Source organism: Lygodium microphyllum, chromosome 26 (assembly GCF_053477565.2).
Source record: "Lygodium microphyllum isolate KBCC chromosome 26, Lygodium_microphyllum_v1.1.10, whole genome shotgun sequence".
Taxonomy (NCBI): Eukaryota; Viridiplantae; Streptophyta; class Polypodiopsida; order Schizaeales; family Lygodiaceae; genus Lygodium; species Lygodium microphyllum.
The window spans coordinates 108,954,202-108,971,614 of NC_141160.1; the positions used below are offsets into that span (position 1 = coordinate 108,954,202).

General features: G+C 44.6%; 1 protein-coding gene and 1 long non-coding RNA gene across 2 annotated transcripts in view; both read left to right on the forward strand.

Annotated features, from left to right (window-relative positions):
- The window catches only part of LOC148013663 (uncharacterized), a 38,980-nt gene extending 23,725 nt beyond the window's left edge, over nucleotides 1-15,255 (forward strand). Inside the window, exon 5 of the mRNA XM_087668436.1 lies at nucleotides 14,848-15,255. Within this exon, the coding sequence (XP_087524562.1) occupies nucleotides 14,848-14,982 (135 nt within the window). The 3' untranslated portion in view covers nucleotides 14,983-15,255. The remainder of the gene's footprint in view (nucleotides 1-14,847) is intronic.
- On the forward strand, nucleotides 491-8,006 carry LOC148013664 (uncharacterized). The gene is made up of 2 exons (XR_015688910.1): nucleotides 491-7,723; nucleotides 7,826-8,006. It is a non-coding gene; the product is annotated as an uncharacterized LOC148013664 (long non-coding RNA).
- Nucleotides 15,256-17,413: the final 2,158 nt, after the last annotated feature.

Genomic DNA, 17,413 nt, shown 5'->3' on the forward strand with positions numbered 1-17,413 from the left:
ATCCTTGATATTGAGCCAGATTATGTGGTGCAAGTATGTATGGATAAGGCAACTAATTGTGTGAGGTGTACATGCCATTGCTTGGATCTTCTTTTAGAAGATATTGGGAAGCTTACTTGGATTTGCCCCTGTGCTTGTTGAAGCAAATAAAGTTATTAGATTCGTTATGCGTAAGCATACAATATTGGCACTGTATCGCTAATTCAAGCAGAAAGAATTATTGAAGCCATTGACTACATGCTTTGCGTATATGTTTATCATGTTAGTGAACTTGTTGGATGAGAGATGCTATGCTTTTTTTTTTTTTGCAAGTAAAATGTGGCTAATTATATTACTCAAATGGCTGATTACAATGGAATGCTCATACTCAACAGACTAGCTGGAGCTGATGCAAATCACAAATACATCATGTATACAAGCCTCTCAAGGCGGTCTGGGGGGATGGGGGCAAGAAGCCATGGAGGGGGGGGGGGGGTGTAACGCCATCTGGGGCTGCCTGCTTGCATCATGAAGAATAGGTCCTGGCCGCCCCACGTGCGCTGAAAGTGAAAACGGAGCTCTTGACGAGCTCGAGACTTGCCCTGCAGCTGGTCCCACCAGTCGCGGAGGGAGTGGATGATGGAAGTTCAAAGCTTTGCCAAAGTCGCGTGTACTGAAAGGCACTCCCCGCCAAAAACCTCCTGACAACGTGCCTTCCAGATGTGCCATCCTGTAAGACTCCCTACAATCTCCCATACCTTTGAGCGGTTTGTTGTGGGCTCCAGTACTTGGTGGCTGAGTAAAGTCCCCAAGCCGACCACTGCACAAGACCCAGCCTCAATGATGAAAATCGTGTCTTGCATCCCGGCCTCATACAAAAGGTGACGGTCGTGGCTGATTGCTTGCCAGTAGAAAGCTCTCCACGAGATACATCCAAGGTTGGGTGCCACACGACAAAGAATGCGGTAAGCTCCTCTCCACACGAGCTATGCCTCCTTGCAAGACCAAAGGCAGTGCTTTGGAGTTTCCAAAAGTTGCTGTGGGCAGCGTTACCCCCTCCATCCTGTTGCATCTGGGCCAGCCAACTCCCAACCGCTAGATCTCCATGTGCCAAAAGCCATAGGAAATACGACACCCTCCTCGGCCTCCAGCTGTTCCATAGGTAGCGCCAGAAAGTCCGACAGAAGGCATCCGTGATGCTGTGCTCCGCCCAGTATCTGCTACACAAAGGCGCCTGCCGCCTAGTCCATGTCCTCCTGCATGAGTACATGTCTACCAATCTTGGTTGTGTACTCCAAGAACCTTAGTGGCTTCTTTGCGACCACAGTGGTCGGCCATAGCCACTCTCCAGGGTCCCACTCCAGCTCATCAAGTGGCTTGCTCTCCCATATCCAGAGGTGCTATTCCCGAAACTCCTCCCAGAATACATAAGGATCTAGACGCCAGGTCTTCCCTTGGAGACCAACCACCCGAATCCTCCTCCAAGAAGGAAGGACGATGATCTCCTTATCCTGCTGCCCTTTGTCAAGGATCAAACGCCCCCCATCATGCACAATGAAGAAAATCCTGTAGGGGGCGCCGCCCGCTCTACCTCTCACTTGTAAGGGCATACCTGGCGCCGGTGAGAATCTAGTGGCCCACACCTCGCCAAGCTCCACCGGCTCTCGGATCAGGGGGTCAAGCCACTCTCGAGAGATCGTTGAGTCAATCTCCCTTCTCCTCAACTCAGCTCCTTGCTGATAACCTGTTGCTTGTTGTAACATCTCATGATCCACCGTCCTATATACCTCTTGCCATGTCTTGATAGTACGAGAAGGGCTAGCCTCCCATCCAACCCATTGGATGTGGGGGTGCTCGCCAATCTGTATCCTGTCCCGATCTTTGACCTGGGGGTTCCAGACCATCAGCTGGCGGTCTATCTCCTGTTGGCATCATGGGGGCCTATGAATTAGGGCCTTGTGGTGGCCTTGCCACACACGAAGTAGGCTGCGGAGAAAGGAGGATCTGGGTGGCGTGATGTGGGCAGCTGTGATGATCCATCTCAAGGATGGCCTCCGATCACCACCAAGCCTCGGTCTGCACTCTTGGAGACCCTCCTGTAGAAGGATCTTCCAAGTCTGTTCTCCTAGTGTGAGCCTATGGACTACTAGCTTGCCCAAAAGAGCCACGCTCTGAAACTCTGGGTCTATGATCCCAAGCCCTTCCTTAGGATGATGGTTGTTCATGCCACCTTGGCTCGAGAGTCCGTGGAATTGTTAAAGCTGGCCCATAGGAAGTTCCGCACTAGATGGCGAAGCTGAATCACACAAGACGAGGAGAAGCACCAACACGAGGCAATGTAGTGGGCCGTTGCAAGGAGGACCTGGTTGACCACCAAGGCTCGATCCGCTAAGGAGAGGCGGACAATGCTCCAGTAGATCAGCTTCCGCTTGATAGAGTCGAGAACTAGAAGAAACTGTTGGGCAGCAGTGATGTCGAGTTCCACTTAAAACCCTAGGTATCGGATGGTCCCCTTGCACACCTATCTGAACCCCAAGTGGACGCCCCATCCGTAGTAGCGTCTGGGTCTGTAAGAAAACCAATTGACTTTTGCCAGTTGATTTTCGCTCCCGCTGCAAGGCAGAACACCTCCAAAGCTAGTCTCACTCTCTCCAGCATCAACACATCATCCTCCATATAAAGAGCAATATCATCTGTATACTTTGAATCAAGTAGCTCCGTCTCCTTCTTTATCGGAAGTCGAAGGCCATGTAGCCCGCTCACACGTGAACGGAGGAAGTAGGACATCGCCTCTGCAAAGAGTAAGAATAGATATGGGGCAAGAGAACAGCCCTAATGGACAGATTTCTCCAGCCGAAACTCCTCCCCCCTCTTGCCACCTATGAGAACCCTACTAGTGGCTGATTTGTAGAGTGCAGAGACCCCGCAAATCCATGCTTGGGGGAAACCCAACCTTGCCATGGTGTCCTCTAAGAAGTCCCAGTCAACCCTATCATAGGCCTTCTCGAAGTCGAGTAGTAGTACAGCCAATCCCTGGCCATTGTGCTGGGCCCATTCAATCGCCTCGAAGAAGGTGAAGACATTGTCTAGGATGCTCCTATCCTGGACAAAACTTGTATGTGTGTCATGAATAATGTTTGGAAGCACGGAGCAGAGCCACCCACCGATCATCTTGGCTAGTGCCTTATAGGCCATTGACAATAAGGTGATTGGTCTCCACTGGGATAGCTCCAACTGGTCTCCCCCTTTGGGGAAGAGATTGACAAGACCTGCTGATAGACTCCCAGGCATCCGTCCTGAACAGAAAATCTCTTGAAAGGCCAACATGATGGGATCCTTCACCACCTCCCAGTAGTAGTTAGTGAAGAAGGCCTTCGAAAGACCATCCTCTCTTGGGCATTTCTACCTATCCTGCGCATGGAAAGCCTCCGCTAATTCCGTCTTCGTGAAGGGGTCTAGGAGGGAGTGACCCATCTTTGCGGCGAGGAACGGAATGCAATCCCAGACCTGCTGTCTACAATGCTGTCCCCTAGCTGAGCTTGCCTCTTGCTAAAAAAGGTGACTGTAGTAGTCAATGGCAATCTCCATCACCTCATCTGGGCTAGAGCGAATTCTCCCATATTGATTACGGAGGTTATGAATCTAATCTCTTGAGGTGCGAGGCTGGTGCACTTGAAAAAACTCCCTACACATCGTGTCCCCCTTCTGCGTTCAAAAGGCTGCTAAGGTATGGAAGGAGAACTCCGAGCTCTTGTCCTCAAGACCAGCAAGGGCTGCCCGTGCGTGCACCTTCTGTGTGTGGAGTGGGATCCCTTGGTGCCTCCTGAAGAAGTCTTTGCGTGGTAGCTAGGTCTCGCCGGAGTGCTCTCATAGTATCAGAGCGGTGAAGATGGACTGACTGAGGGCTGAACCTATCTGAAGAGGAGATTTCAGCGTGACACAAAGCTGCATTTCGAGGATTCGAGGGCGAGCGGGAGGGCTGCACATCGGATTAAGGCTGAAGCGAGCATGGGCGTGCGGGAAAGGAGTCTAATTGGTGAATTTGTTGCAGCAGGTTATTGCTGTTTGAAGGGGAGGAAGGCTGCGTTTGAGGCCTTCCATTGCAGATTTTACTTTTTCATTGCCTCCGGCGGGTGAAGAAGGTTTGGGTAGCGGAGGAATCAGTCCTAGAAGGCTGCGTTTTCACAGTCAGAGGGGGCTGCTTTTTGCGTTTGTGCAGGTATTGCAGGTTAACATGTCTGCAGAGACTGATTTGGAGTTCCAGGCCATCATGGACAAGAAGGTGCTTGTCCTACCGGCTCTTCCAACGGATCAAAAGCTTGATGGTGACAATTACCGCATCTGGCGGGTGATGATGTTGGCCATTTTAGAGTCTTATGATTTGGCGGGACTGGTGATGGAGGAGATTAACAAGCCCTCGCTGAGGGATGAGTCCAAACTCTCTTCCAATGCTTGTGCGGAGTTGACCAAGGCCCAGTCTCATTGGGACAAACTGAATGCCAGGATTCGATCTTTTCTGTTTTTGTCTTACACCACAGCCGTGATAGCTCACATCGAGCACTTGATGGTGGCTCGTGAGATATGGCTGGAGCTCGATCGGATGTACAACCGGATGACCCTGATGAAGAGGGTTTCTTTGGAGGTGTAGATGCGGACTTTGTCTGTGAAAAAGTCTTCTTCGCTTCGGGAACAGATCAATAAGCTTTGACAGCTTCAGATGCAGGTTCAAAATGCGGGGAAGCTTATTTCCTCCGAAGACATGGCGATCACTTTACTATCCTAGTTGCTGCCAAGATTCAGTACTTTTTATTCCGCTCTTATTGCTTCAGGGCGGAGTCGACTCTTCGGTGGGAAGAGTTGGTTCCTATGGTCTTGGACCAAGAGGAACAATTGAAGAGACAGAATGCTTCCAAATCGGAGGTATTGGTTAGTCAAGCCTCTCAGAAGAAGAAAAAGGATGACAACAAATCCAAGAAGGACAAGGAGAAGGAATCAACTTGCTATATTTGTGGAAAGATCGGTCACTGGAAGAAGGATTGCCTCGACAAAGACAAGAAGGATATCAAGAAGAAGGACACGAAGGACTCTGGAGCGGTGGCTGCACCCTCATCAGCTGCTTTTCTATACTTAGTAGTCATTGAGGACTCTATATTGACAACTTCTGATGCTGCGATGACAGCTCCCCAGGCTTGAGAGTGGATTGTGGACAGTAGTGCCTCACGGCACATGACTCCTTCTTCCGTTGGTGTTGCCCATTTGCGACCTTCGCATGGGCAGATTCTCATTGGAAACAGCTCTTCTATGTCTATTGTTGTGCGGGGTGAGATGCAACTTATTCCAGATGGACGTGGTGGTACCCACACCTCTGAGGTGTTGCATGTGCCAGGACTGGGGTATCATTTACTTTCAGTTCATAAGATTTGTGCTCTTGGTCTCTTGGTGGAGTTTACAGTGATACTGTTGGAGTCCTTGATCATGGATTGAGGAAGGTTCTCTCTATAAGGTATGAGAAGAATGGAGTCTACAAATTGAAGTCTTCTTTAGCTCTTACTTCTTCTCTTCTTACTTCTCAAACACAGTCCGAGCTATGGCATGCTCGGTTTGGCCACCTAAACTACGAGTATCTTTGGAAGGCGTCGCGAGGGTCGTTTGTCCGAGGCTTGCTGGACATAGTGGTGAGCCATCAGCCATGTGTCTCTTGCATTCGTGGGAAACTACATCGGGATGCGATTCCCAACAAAGCTTCTAGGCGGTCTACTTCACCCATGGAGCTTGTATCTACGGATCTTTGTGGCCTGATGAGGACTGAGTCCCTGAAGGGGAGCCTGTACTTCATGCTGATCGTAGATGACTACAACAGGATGACTTGGGCCTATTTCTTGACTTTGAAGTCGGAGGCTTTCTCTCACTTCAAGGATTGGCTTCTCTTTGAGGAAAACCGTTCTGGCCGGCGACTGAAGATCCCCAAGAGAATGGCATTTTGGAGGGGAAGAACCGAAGTGTAATCGAGATGGCATGCACCATGATGGAGCACCGACAGGCATCTTAGTTTCTGTGGGCTGAGACAGTGGCTACCGCAGTTCACATCCTTAATCGATCTTCCACTTCGGCCGTTGACAGGATGACACCTTTTGAGGCTTACTTCGGGACTAAGCCTGATGTCTCTTATTTCAGGATCTTTGGGTGTGACGCCTATGTGCACATTCCGAAGACGCAACGTGATAAGTTCGAGACGGCTTCCCGACGACAGGTTTTTGTTGGCTATAGCTCCCAATTCCAAGGTTATTGTTTGTTTGATCCCGTTAAGCGGGATGTCTACACGAGCTGAGATGTGCGAGTAGCGGCCACAGAGGGGGATGAGGAGCACCCTGTCCTTGGAGATCCAGGGGAGAGTTGGGCTCCCGAGACAGTTTCTTTGGAGCCAGAGCCTCTTGATGGAGATTCTTCTTCGGATTCGGAGTCTTCTCTTCCATCGGCCATCCCCAAGGAGCTTTCGCCGGTGGATGTTCCTGAGTCTTCAGTAGATGGAAAGCGACGAGGAGAGATTTGTCCTCCTCCTTGTTGGGTCCGTGACACACTTCGAGATTCAGGGATCGAGGGGGTCCCTGAGGAGTGGGAACCGCAGGATGGACCGCGGAGGTCACGGAGGAACCAGGCACATTCTTCTGAGCTTGTCTGCTCCAACTATTGTTTGCTGACCGTGTTATGCAGGATCGAGAGCCCACTTCAGTGAAGGAGGCTTTGCAGTCTGATCATTGGCGGAAGGCCATGGAAGCCAAGTTGGAGGCTATTGAGAGGAATGGCACTTGGTCTCTTGTGCCTCGTCCCTCTCACAAGAAGGTGATTGGTGTCAAGTGGGTCTTCAAGACCAAGTACCTTAGCGATGGTTCTTTGGACAAGCACAAGGCTTGCCTTGTTGCTAAAGGTTTTACTCGGCGCCCAGGCATTGATTTCCATGATACTTTTGCCCCACTGCTTCTATGGCGACTATGTGAGCTTGTCTTGCCTTGGCTGGCCTGTTTATCGGTTGGATGTGAAGTCGGCCTTTCTGAATGGTGACTTGCAGGAGGAGATCTATGTTGAGCAGCCTCTTGGCTTTGGATCCTCGGATGGGAAATTTTACAGGTTGAAGGCGGCCTTGTATGGCCTCAAGCAGGCTCCGCATGCATGGAACGAGAAGATTGACTCGTTTCTTCAGTCGAAGTTGGGGTATCGGCGCTCCAAGGCCGATCCCAGCTTTATGTGCACACTTCCGAGGTTGGTCGTGTGTTGTTTGTGTTGTATGTTGATGATTTGATTTTGACAGGGGATCATGCACAGCAGGCCCGAGAGACCAAGACAGCTTTACATCAGGCATTCGAGATGACGGATTTGGGGCTTCTTCATTTCTTCTTGGGTCACGAGATTTATCAGTCTCAGAGGGGGATTTTCATCTCTCAGCAGAGGTACATTTAGAAGCTCTTGGTGACTTTTGAGATGGAGACTTGTCGGCCCATTACCACTCCTATGGATCCGAATTGGAAGGCTACTTCACACTCAGATTCTCCCGTGATGGATGCTTCATGCTATCATCAGTTGATTGGATCCTTGATTTGGCTTCTTAACACTCGTGTTAATCTTTGTTTTGCTGTGGGTCTTTTGGCAGGGTTCATGATGGAAACCCAACAGGTGCATTGGCAGGCTGCCCTGAGGATTCTTCGGTATTTGAGGGGGACCTCTAACTTAGGGATTTCTTATCCCGCAGGTATAGATGCTTCCGATTTGGTTCTTGTAGGTTGGAGTGACTTGGATTGGGCTAGCGATGTGGACCACCGACGGTCTACTACAGGCTACTGTTTTATCTTAGGTACAGGTGTTATCTCTTGGAGTAGCAAGAAGTAGCCCACGGTAGCCCCTTCTTCTACTGAGGCGGAGTATCGAGCTGTGTCTTCCACCACATGTGAGGTTGTGTGGCTTCGGAGATTGTTGGAGGAGCTTGGCTACCCCTAGACTCGTCCTACTCTTCTGCAGTGCGACAATATGTTATGGTATAACTTGCATTTAAAATTTGTGTATGATTCTTGATGTATAAAAGTTATATTATGAGTTGCAAATCTCACAATAAGGTAATTGTTAGCATTTTCTTACCACAAACTTGCAAAACTTCTACGCAATAGTTTTGACTAATTAAAACTTGACAAAATAATCTTATACAGACAACTTTAAGTCGTAAGATTGAGCCTCCAATTTAAACTTACTTCATGATTTTGTTGGCCACAACCAACACATTGCTCATTTGGAGTCAAATCATAAGTTAGAAGTCCTAATTGTGCAGTGTTGTAGAATGCTCTTAAACCATTTACATTATTCACAAAACATTAGCTAACATGTCATCTTATAAATATTTGATAGTGACTTTTTCTTCAGAGGAAGTCTACCAAATTTTGCAAGTGACATCTTTAAGTCCTACACACCCCATCCACTACAATAATGACGACTCAACATAGAACCAAGGAGGAAGTATTGTTGGTACTTTGTATATGAAACCAAATAGTTTCCTTCTGTGAAGAGCAATGTTTCTTTTGCTATGGAAATCAACATATCACTTCATTTGGGAGAAGCTTCTAGATGGGACCATTGATGTGGAGTATTGTAAGACGGAGGATAATCTTGCAGATTTGCTCACAAAGGCGCTTCCCCAGGCTCTTCTTTGGCAGCATTTCCGATCCCTCAGTCTTGTGACCTGTCCAGGATCTGAGAGGGGGCATTAGCAGATGCTTTGGCATGATTAAACATGCTTTATTGAGATTATCAATAAAGATACTCTTTTAAGGAGTTGTTAGACTAATGCAATGGCTCTCTCTCTCTCTCTCTCTCTCTCCAAAAATTTTAATTCTCTATCCCTAATTTTTTTCTACTTAAGGTTCTCTCTTTCTCTAAAAGCCCTATGTTTGTTTGTCTATGTCTTTAAATTTTTAATTCTCTTTTTCCAAACTGTTTAATTTTCTCTTCGCCTTGAAAAAATTTCCCTCTCCCACACACTCTTCCCCATTCTCTCTTCAAATGTTTAATTTTCTCTCTCTCTCTCTCTCTCTCTCTCTCTCTCTCTCTCTCTCTCTCTCTCTCTCTCTCTCTCTCTCCATGCTCCCAAATCTTTTGCGCTTTTCTCTCCCATTCTCTCCCCCCTCTATTTTTCCTTTTCTTTTCTCTAATTCTCTCTCCAAATTTTTTAATTCTCTTCCCAAGTAAACCCCCCCTCTCTCCTAGCCCTAAAATTCCCCCCCCCCCCCCCCCCCCCACACACACACACTCTCTCTCTCTCTCTCTCTCTCTCAGATTCTCTTCATATTTTTAATTCTCTTAATTTTTAATTTGCTCTCCAAATTCTCTCTTTCTCTCTTTGTTTGTGTCACCAAAAATTTTCTCCACTTTTTTATTCTATTCTCTTAAAAAAATTTCCATATCTAGTTTTTGGAAGAGCCTTTGCAACCTCCTTGGAATCCAAGTTAAGTTATCCACATCCAATCATCCACAGATTGATGGTCAAACAGAATGGGTAAATCAAGTCTTGGAACAATATCTCCGCTGCACCATCAACTACCATCAGAATGATTGGTTTGAGCTCTTGCCCTTTGCAGAGTTTGCTTATAATAATATTATCCATGCATCTACTGAGCAAACTCCTTTCTTTGCAAACTATGGCCAGCATCCAAGGATGGATGTGCATCTCTCCAATCAAGTAAAGAACCCTGCCACCCGAGATAAACCTCAACACCTAGCAGATATACACCAAGAACTCAGGCAACAAACCCAAAAGGCTCAGTACTATGTGGATCAACATCAACATCCAGTATACAAAGTTGGTGATAAAGTATGGTTACTTAGGCATGATCTCCAGACAACAAGGCCCTCCACCAAGCTAGACCAGCAGAGATTTAGGCCCCTTACTATTATAGCCCAGATCAACCCAATTGCTTATTGACTCTAACTCTCTGAAGATCCACCCAGTCTTCCATGTTTCCTTGCTCCAGCCATACCATAGCTCATCACTAGGGGGTAGAGATTGGATCGGCCACCACATGTCCAGATTGATGATCATGAAGAATTTGAGGTCGAGCATGTCTTAGACTCAAGGATCTCCCGAGGTTGATTAGAATACCTTATTCACACATGCCTTTAGAACTCATTACCAGAGATTGCGAAGGGACCGTGGAAAGCATTACATGTTTCCCCCCTTGCAAGCCCACTTAGGAATAGCCTTTTGGAAACTACTCAACAGATGCCTTGGCCACATTGAACTGAATATTTCGATAGTGGAAACACATAAAGCAATGCTTGGTGTGGAGTAAATTTGTCACAGCCTACTTTAGGCGTGGAGAATGGGGACATTATTACAAAGAAAGCATGCATGGCAAGATTTAAAAGGATAACCAACACTATGAAAAGCTTGGAAGACAAGAATAAAAGGACTTGGTGGAGGGGAAGGCTGATGTGCAGGTTGAGGAAGAGGGGTGGCAAGTGGTGCAAAGGAAGAAGGGAAAGGAAACTTGAAAGGACAAAAATGGAGGCACCAAAAAATGCATGGGCATAGTCATCGCAAGTATTTAGAAACTTCTGGCAAAAAGCCTCTATTCCCAAGTATAATAGCATTGTCAACAAGATTCCCATCTAGCAACTTGAAACAGAATATCTAGGTATCGACACAAAGGTACAATTAGCGTCAGCAAAGCAAGAGGGCGAATTTCTTTGACATGCATGGCTCGGGATGGCTCGAGGCCCAAACAAACTTAGAAAGAGGTAATATGAGAGACACAAGTAAATGGTTCCATGATCATGCACATTGGAAGAGTGGTAGTAAGGGATTTGAGGGCAAAAAAATTGACCAATCTAATAATGATGGAAGAGCTTAAGAATCTCAATTCGGTGACATCTAACATCAAAGGCATTGGAGGGGAGGTCAAATGAAGCCTCCTTTGGCTCTAGGTGAAAGAGAACTAACTAGATGTTATCCTATTGCAAGAGCATAAAGTGAATAACATAAGTGAGACATGCTTCACGTATGGACAATACTTAGGCTTTGTCAGTGGTTCAAAGGGAGGCAAGCTTGAATACATAACTTTGGTGAAAGAAAAATAATAGCCAAAGTTGAAAGAAAATTCAAGGGAGGGAAGATGGATAGTGGTCACAATGAATTGGCTAGGAGAGCCTTTAGACATTGTAGATGCTTACGAATTTAATGACCCCAGATTGAGGGAAGTGATTTGGGATTCATTAAGAACTTGCAACTTGAACAGATCCCTCGTTGGGAGGAAACTTCGATATGACAATTGGAGAAACGTGTAGGAGGAAAGGAATTAGAAAAATGGGATGAATTGGTAGATTCCCCAATTCTAATGGATGTCAAACAATATTTGCAAAAGGAGAAAAGCTTAAGGACCTACAATTCACTAAATAGCATGGGTTACTGGGCCCAATTAGACCATTGGTATGCAATAGACAAAGGGGAATGGCTACTTGCAATGGTCAATGTGAGAATGGATTATGGATGTATTATTTTAGACCATATGCCTATTTGGATGGCCCTCCAAGCATTTGAGCCATGTAAGGTGAACGGTCAAAGGAAATGGTTGGTGGCAAATAGTAGGCATTTCATGAAAACAAATTTTGGGTACATGTCAAAGGGGGCTATACAAATATTGGAAGAGAACAGTCGGACAGGACAGGCTGCAGTCAGACAGTTTTTTATATTATTTTCCTGCAGTTGGCTGCATTTAATGCAGCCGACCTGGTGCTGGGCATTCTTTTCTTTTTGGCTATTTATAGCCAGTTGGTGGCACACTCCAGTCATTATCATTGTTTAGTGATTTCAGATTCTGATCTTGAGATCTGTTGGCTGAGACAGATTGTGCTCGGGCTGATAGAGATCAAGGTCATCAGGTCGAAGACATACGCAGATATTTCCTCTGCCCCCTTGTGTATTTCTCCACTCTTATACAGCATACTACACCGTAGATTTTCTGCGTTTACACTGTCTCCTTTTCTCTCTCTCTCTCTCTCTCTCTTCTCTCTCTGTGTTCACTCTCTCTCAGTCTTTGTCCTACGCTTCCGCATTGCTGCACTCTAACACAAAGAACTCCGTATGAGGCATATTTTGGCTCTCGGCTTGTAGTTTTCCACTTTAAAGTCTTTGGAAGTCGTGCCTATATGCATACCTCTGATGATAAAATAGGCAAGCTCACTCTATGAGCTGATCTTTTGGTTTTTGTAGGATACTCCTCTAAAGTGAGAAAGCTTATTGTTTGTTCGATCCTAAGATAAACAAGGTGGTTGTTAGGAGAGATGTAGTGTTTGATAAGAGGGACATTGTGCAGTGTTTTATACCAGATTATGAGTCCTTTTTTCACATTCTCCTTGGAGATGGTATCTTTTGAGCCAAGTCTACTGCATGCTCTTGACCCACCTGTTGATTCTTTTGTTCCTAGGCCTCCTTCATGAGACATGTTAGCTCGCTTGTACCAATAGATCATGTGGGATTCGGGGATTCTTTCACCTTCAGAGGGTCCTAGAAGATTTTCTTGGCTTGCACCTTAGGCATCATTTGCGTTGTCGTTTACAGTTGATTACATAGCATATTCTGAGTTGGACAGTTGGTAGGAGGCTCTTGAGCATCCCCAATGTCGAGAGGCCATGGAGAATGAGCTAGAGAGTAAGAATGTCACTGACATGTTGTTTATAGTTTTTTAAAAGACATTATGTATATTGTACTTTGTACTTTCATCCACATCATTAGGATGACATGAGTGTAAAGGGGGGCTTGGGCAAGCGAACAATTCCCTTGCGAGGGCACTGTCCAAGTGGCATCGTTGCATAGTATTTTGCATAAGCATGATCACACTTGGATTGCCTCTTGCATAACTCCAGTGCATTGGCATTTTGTTCTTGCAAACATGCATTTGTGCGCATTTATTTCTTTTTAGTCTTTTGGAGTAATTGACTTTGGATCCACCATATTTGCTTCACACACCCTTTGCCTCTCTGTCGTCATCGATATTTTGTAGTGGTAGGGATAGCTTATTTTGTGAAAGCCTTTGGGTCTTCCCCTTAGTCTCTCGTCGTCAGTTACTTAATCGACTGCAACTGTCAATATTTGGAAAAACAAAAAACTCATTGTGGTTTCATCCACCTTTGCAGGACTTGGTAGGCTATTGGGTAGCTGATGTGCATCCTTTATCCGATGTCTTGGCCTCTCCAGGGTGACTACTTGGACTTGTTGGGTAAGATAACCATTGGCTCTATTGTCTTGGTAGGCCATTGGGTAGCCACCATGCATCCTTTGTTTGATGCCTTGGTTGCTTGGAGGTGGGACGCCTTGGGGTAAAAACACATCTAAATAAAAAACACAGGAACCTTTGGGTTGGCCTTCCTTTCTAGCCCATTTTTGGGTATGAGAGGTGTCGAGGTAAAATAAGCATTACATGCTGAATTAGCCTCTTAAATAGCTCCAAAAATGCATATTTAATGAAATCCCTAAAATAGTGCACGGTTCGAGAGAATTTAGAACATTGCATAGTACGAGGACCAGAAACTACAGTGCGCGGTACAAGGACCTGAAACTTTCTATAAATAGGTAGGCTGCCCTCCATTTAGCGCTATCTCGTTTTTGCAAATTTCAGGCCTTTTAGCTTCATTGCCCAAACCCCGTTTGTGGAGGACATCTTAGCCAAGGTTGCTCAACCTTGTTTATGTCCATCTAAGTCTTGTTTCCAGCCTTTGTCATGCAGTCCACACCACTGACAGCTGTTGCTGCTCATCCATCTGTTGTCGCCAGCTGCCATGCAGCAATCTTTTGTTGCATTAGTACCTGCTGGCTGCTGCCCAGCCCTAGATGACTGCTGAAACCCTGTGTTTGCTGCAGCTGGTTGCCGTACAGGCTGCCATGTCACCATCCAGATCTGCGTTTGCTGTGCAGGCTGCTGTACAAGCTGCCATGTCATCAGGTGAATCTATGTTTGCTGTTTCTCTCTCTTCTTTGTGCATCTGACACTGACCTAGCACATCATCTACTGTGTTTTTCTCTCTCCTCTGCATGTCTAACACTGATCTAGCACATCATCTACTGTGTTTGCTGCTGTCCGACATCTTGGAGGCTGCCTTGCTGCGTTTCGGGATCCATCAGGAGTATAACACACTCTCCAACTCATCACCTTTGCCTCGGTCCTCGAGCCATGAGAGTTCAAAGTACAATTTTCATTCCCTGCACGGTTTGTTTGCTGCAGGAGCATTGTATATTCTTCATTATTCAGATCTTTCAATGTGTTCATTGTCTCTGAGTTACCCTAACCGTAACTATGTTCTATTGAGTTTATGCTATGTCATACACTTTCATTTATGTTTCTGCATCAGGGTTATTTCTTCACCCCTAGGTTGTTACCCTAGCCTATTGCTTCAATTCTTTGGACAGTAAGAGCATTCATAGATGGCTTGTTACATCAATTGACGGTTTAAGGTTCCCTTGAATATTGGGTTGCGTTTGTGATATCTCATAGTGCTTGATGTTCAGAGCCAATATCTTCTTGGTAATGTATGAGGACAAGGATGTGTCTGCTCCTTATGCTTGATTAGAGTAGGAAAGTGGGTTTAAACTACAGGGAATGACTTGGCTGACTCTTTTTTGGGTGTGTGTGTGAGCATCCGAGAGAAGTTTGTCCATTATACTGGGATGAGCTTAGCACTCCATTCTGAATTGTTATGGTTGGCAAAATTTTATCACAGCATGATTGTCAAGATATTGGAAAGCAACATGTAATCAGGATTTACACATGTTTATAAAATGTGTCTTCTTCTACATATGCAAATTTCTAATCTGATTCAATCACTTTTGTTTTGCAGAAAACAAGAAGGAACCTCAATGAAAAGATAGCCAAACTTAATTCTGCTATTGATGATGTATCTGCACAATTAAAAGCAGAGAATGGCGTTGCTTTCCCAGATGACAGTGTAGCTGAACTGGAGTCTGCAGCTTGATTTAGCTGTTAGGATAAGAGGATTTTACTTTCAAACATGTGAGAGAGACACACTCTTTGAAAAGGAATACTGAAGACAATGTCCTCTTGTTCCTAAGGGGAAGTCTTGGATTTAACTAAATTTGTAGCAGGCTTGATGGAAAGCTTGCTTCATGTGTTTAGGGCTTGTTAGTGCAAAGCCAATTTGCAATCTCAAAAATTACCTATGTAAGTATCAACATTATTTTATACAAATGGCTATTGCTCCTTTTAACATATTTTTCTTATGAATCTTTACCTGTGCCTGTTCCCTTCAACCCGGTAACTATGGCCATTTATGAGGTTGTTTTAGCGGCTTTTGCCTTTCTGTGGAGCCGGATTAATGATTGGTTACCTAACTGTCGATACCTGCTTCTTACACGGTCTTTAGCTGTTTAAGAAAATACCTGTAGTCATTGTTCTTAAATGGTGTCTCTAATGGTCTTATTTTGTGTTCTTATTTACATCTGTCTCCTTTTGTTCGTTTACTGTTACTTATTACTTCTGACTTCCACCTTTTAAAAGGAGCATAGCTCTTTCTCATTACAATCTTAACTCTTTTTCATAGGACCGGAGCCAAGCTTTTGCTTTTGCTCCTTGGATATCCACTTATCACAAAGGAAGTGAAGTTTCTTAATTCATCACCTATCTCTCATTGGGCCACTTGCTTATGCATCCCTTTGTATTTTTGGACATTCAGTTGCTTGAGCGCCTCATTGAGTTTCTTGATCCCATCTTAGTCACACATGGCTCTGAGTGCTTGTTTCCTAATTTTTATAGGTAGAGCCAATGGTATCATATTTATGTGCATTTTGATATTATAGCAGTTATACATGCAATTACATTTGGTCTCATTGTTGTTGGTTATATATATATTCAATTAGACTGTCAATTACCATTGTTAGTTATATGTATTCAATTACATTGTTAGTTACTTCTCATCACACAACGGTTATGAAGTTTACTATAGATTTTGTTTTCAGCCTTAATCCTTAGGCACGTTCCTACATAGTGGTTTATTTTTGTGTGAGACATTTTCAGGCATTTCACTTACAATATACAATATGTAGATCTTGTAGGGTCATTACTTTTGTGCTCCATTGAGAAATTTGTTTTCCTGTCTATCATTTTGTCATAATTATATAGTGGATTGCACACATGCATTCGTGAGCACTATCTTGAGTTTGTGCATGATCCTTCTTGTTGTGTGCATTCACATGAATCCTTCTTGCACCTCATTGTATCATCTTCGTGTGTGTGTACGCGCATGAGCATGCCTGCATGTGCATCTTGGCACATCTAACTCGCACTTGCTTTTACGTCACATTGCCCATGCTTAGCATCATTTTGAGCATTTCTTTACACTTATTGCACATTACTAAATCAATTTTACAGCATTTATGGTTCCATCTCTTAGATTGGGGATTATCTTTTGTCATTGTGATTTCTTAGCTTGCTTATTGTTATCTTCTTTATGGGAGGATGAAGTACATGTCATCTTGTATCAATACATCACTCTAGCTACTCAAGTTCCAAATGTTAATGTTTGGAGATTCGGTTTGACCATGCATATAGATTAAATCCTTGTTGATTTTGATTGGGATACATAGATAAGTTGTGATATCATCTTTTATAGGTTTTGATTCTAATTTCAACACATCTTTAGATGGTTCAATTGTACAAACTAGACCACCTGCTTGATCAAGTTTACATAATTTTGGTGATCATTTGTCCCCTTGTGATTCTTTAGATTTGGATTCTTATCCCAACTCACATGATTCACCTAGACTAGCATATTCTTTTCGTAGATCATTTGCTTGTAGGTCTATGAGATCACCATCGCCTTCATCTAAAGCATCTAGTAGGAAACCTATGCTATGTATTACAATGATGGGAAGCTCCTAAATGATTCCAATCCATTTGTAGCTTGAGATCCTATTTAAGGGCATTGTGATCATGCTTTTATACATTTTAGATAGCACATGGATTTTTCGATTGATAGAGATGTCTCTTAGTAGTTTGACGTCTCTTTAGCACAGTCATCAAAAGCCCTTGTGAAAAGATCTACAAGTTTACGTTATGTTAGCATATAGGCCAATGTGATGTCTCTTGTAGAGAGACTCTCCTTAACATAATAATAATGCACATTATCGTGCTTGTACGTGCATGGAACATTAGATTTGTGCAATTGCCCATGCGCTTTGGCTATTAGGGAAGACGCTGGTAGATGATGACCACCACCCAAATCAACCAAAAGGTGTTTGAGTTAATCACTATAGTTGTGAAAGTTATCATTTACTTAGCAGCTTCACAATTGGAAGTGGCCACATTGGGTTGCTTCTTGCTCAATCATGATATGTATGAGTTGACAAGAATAAAGCAAAAACCACTCGTGGATTCATGATTATTGTAGT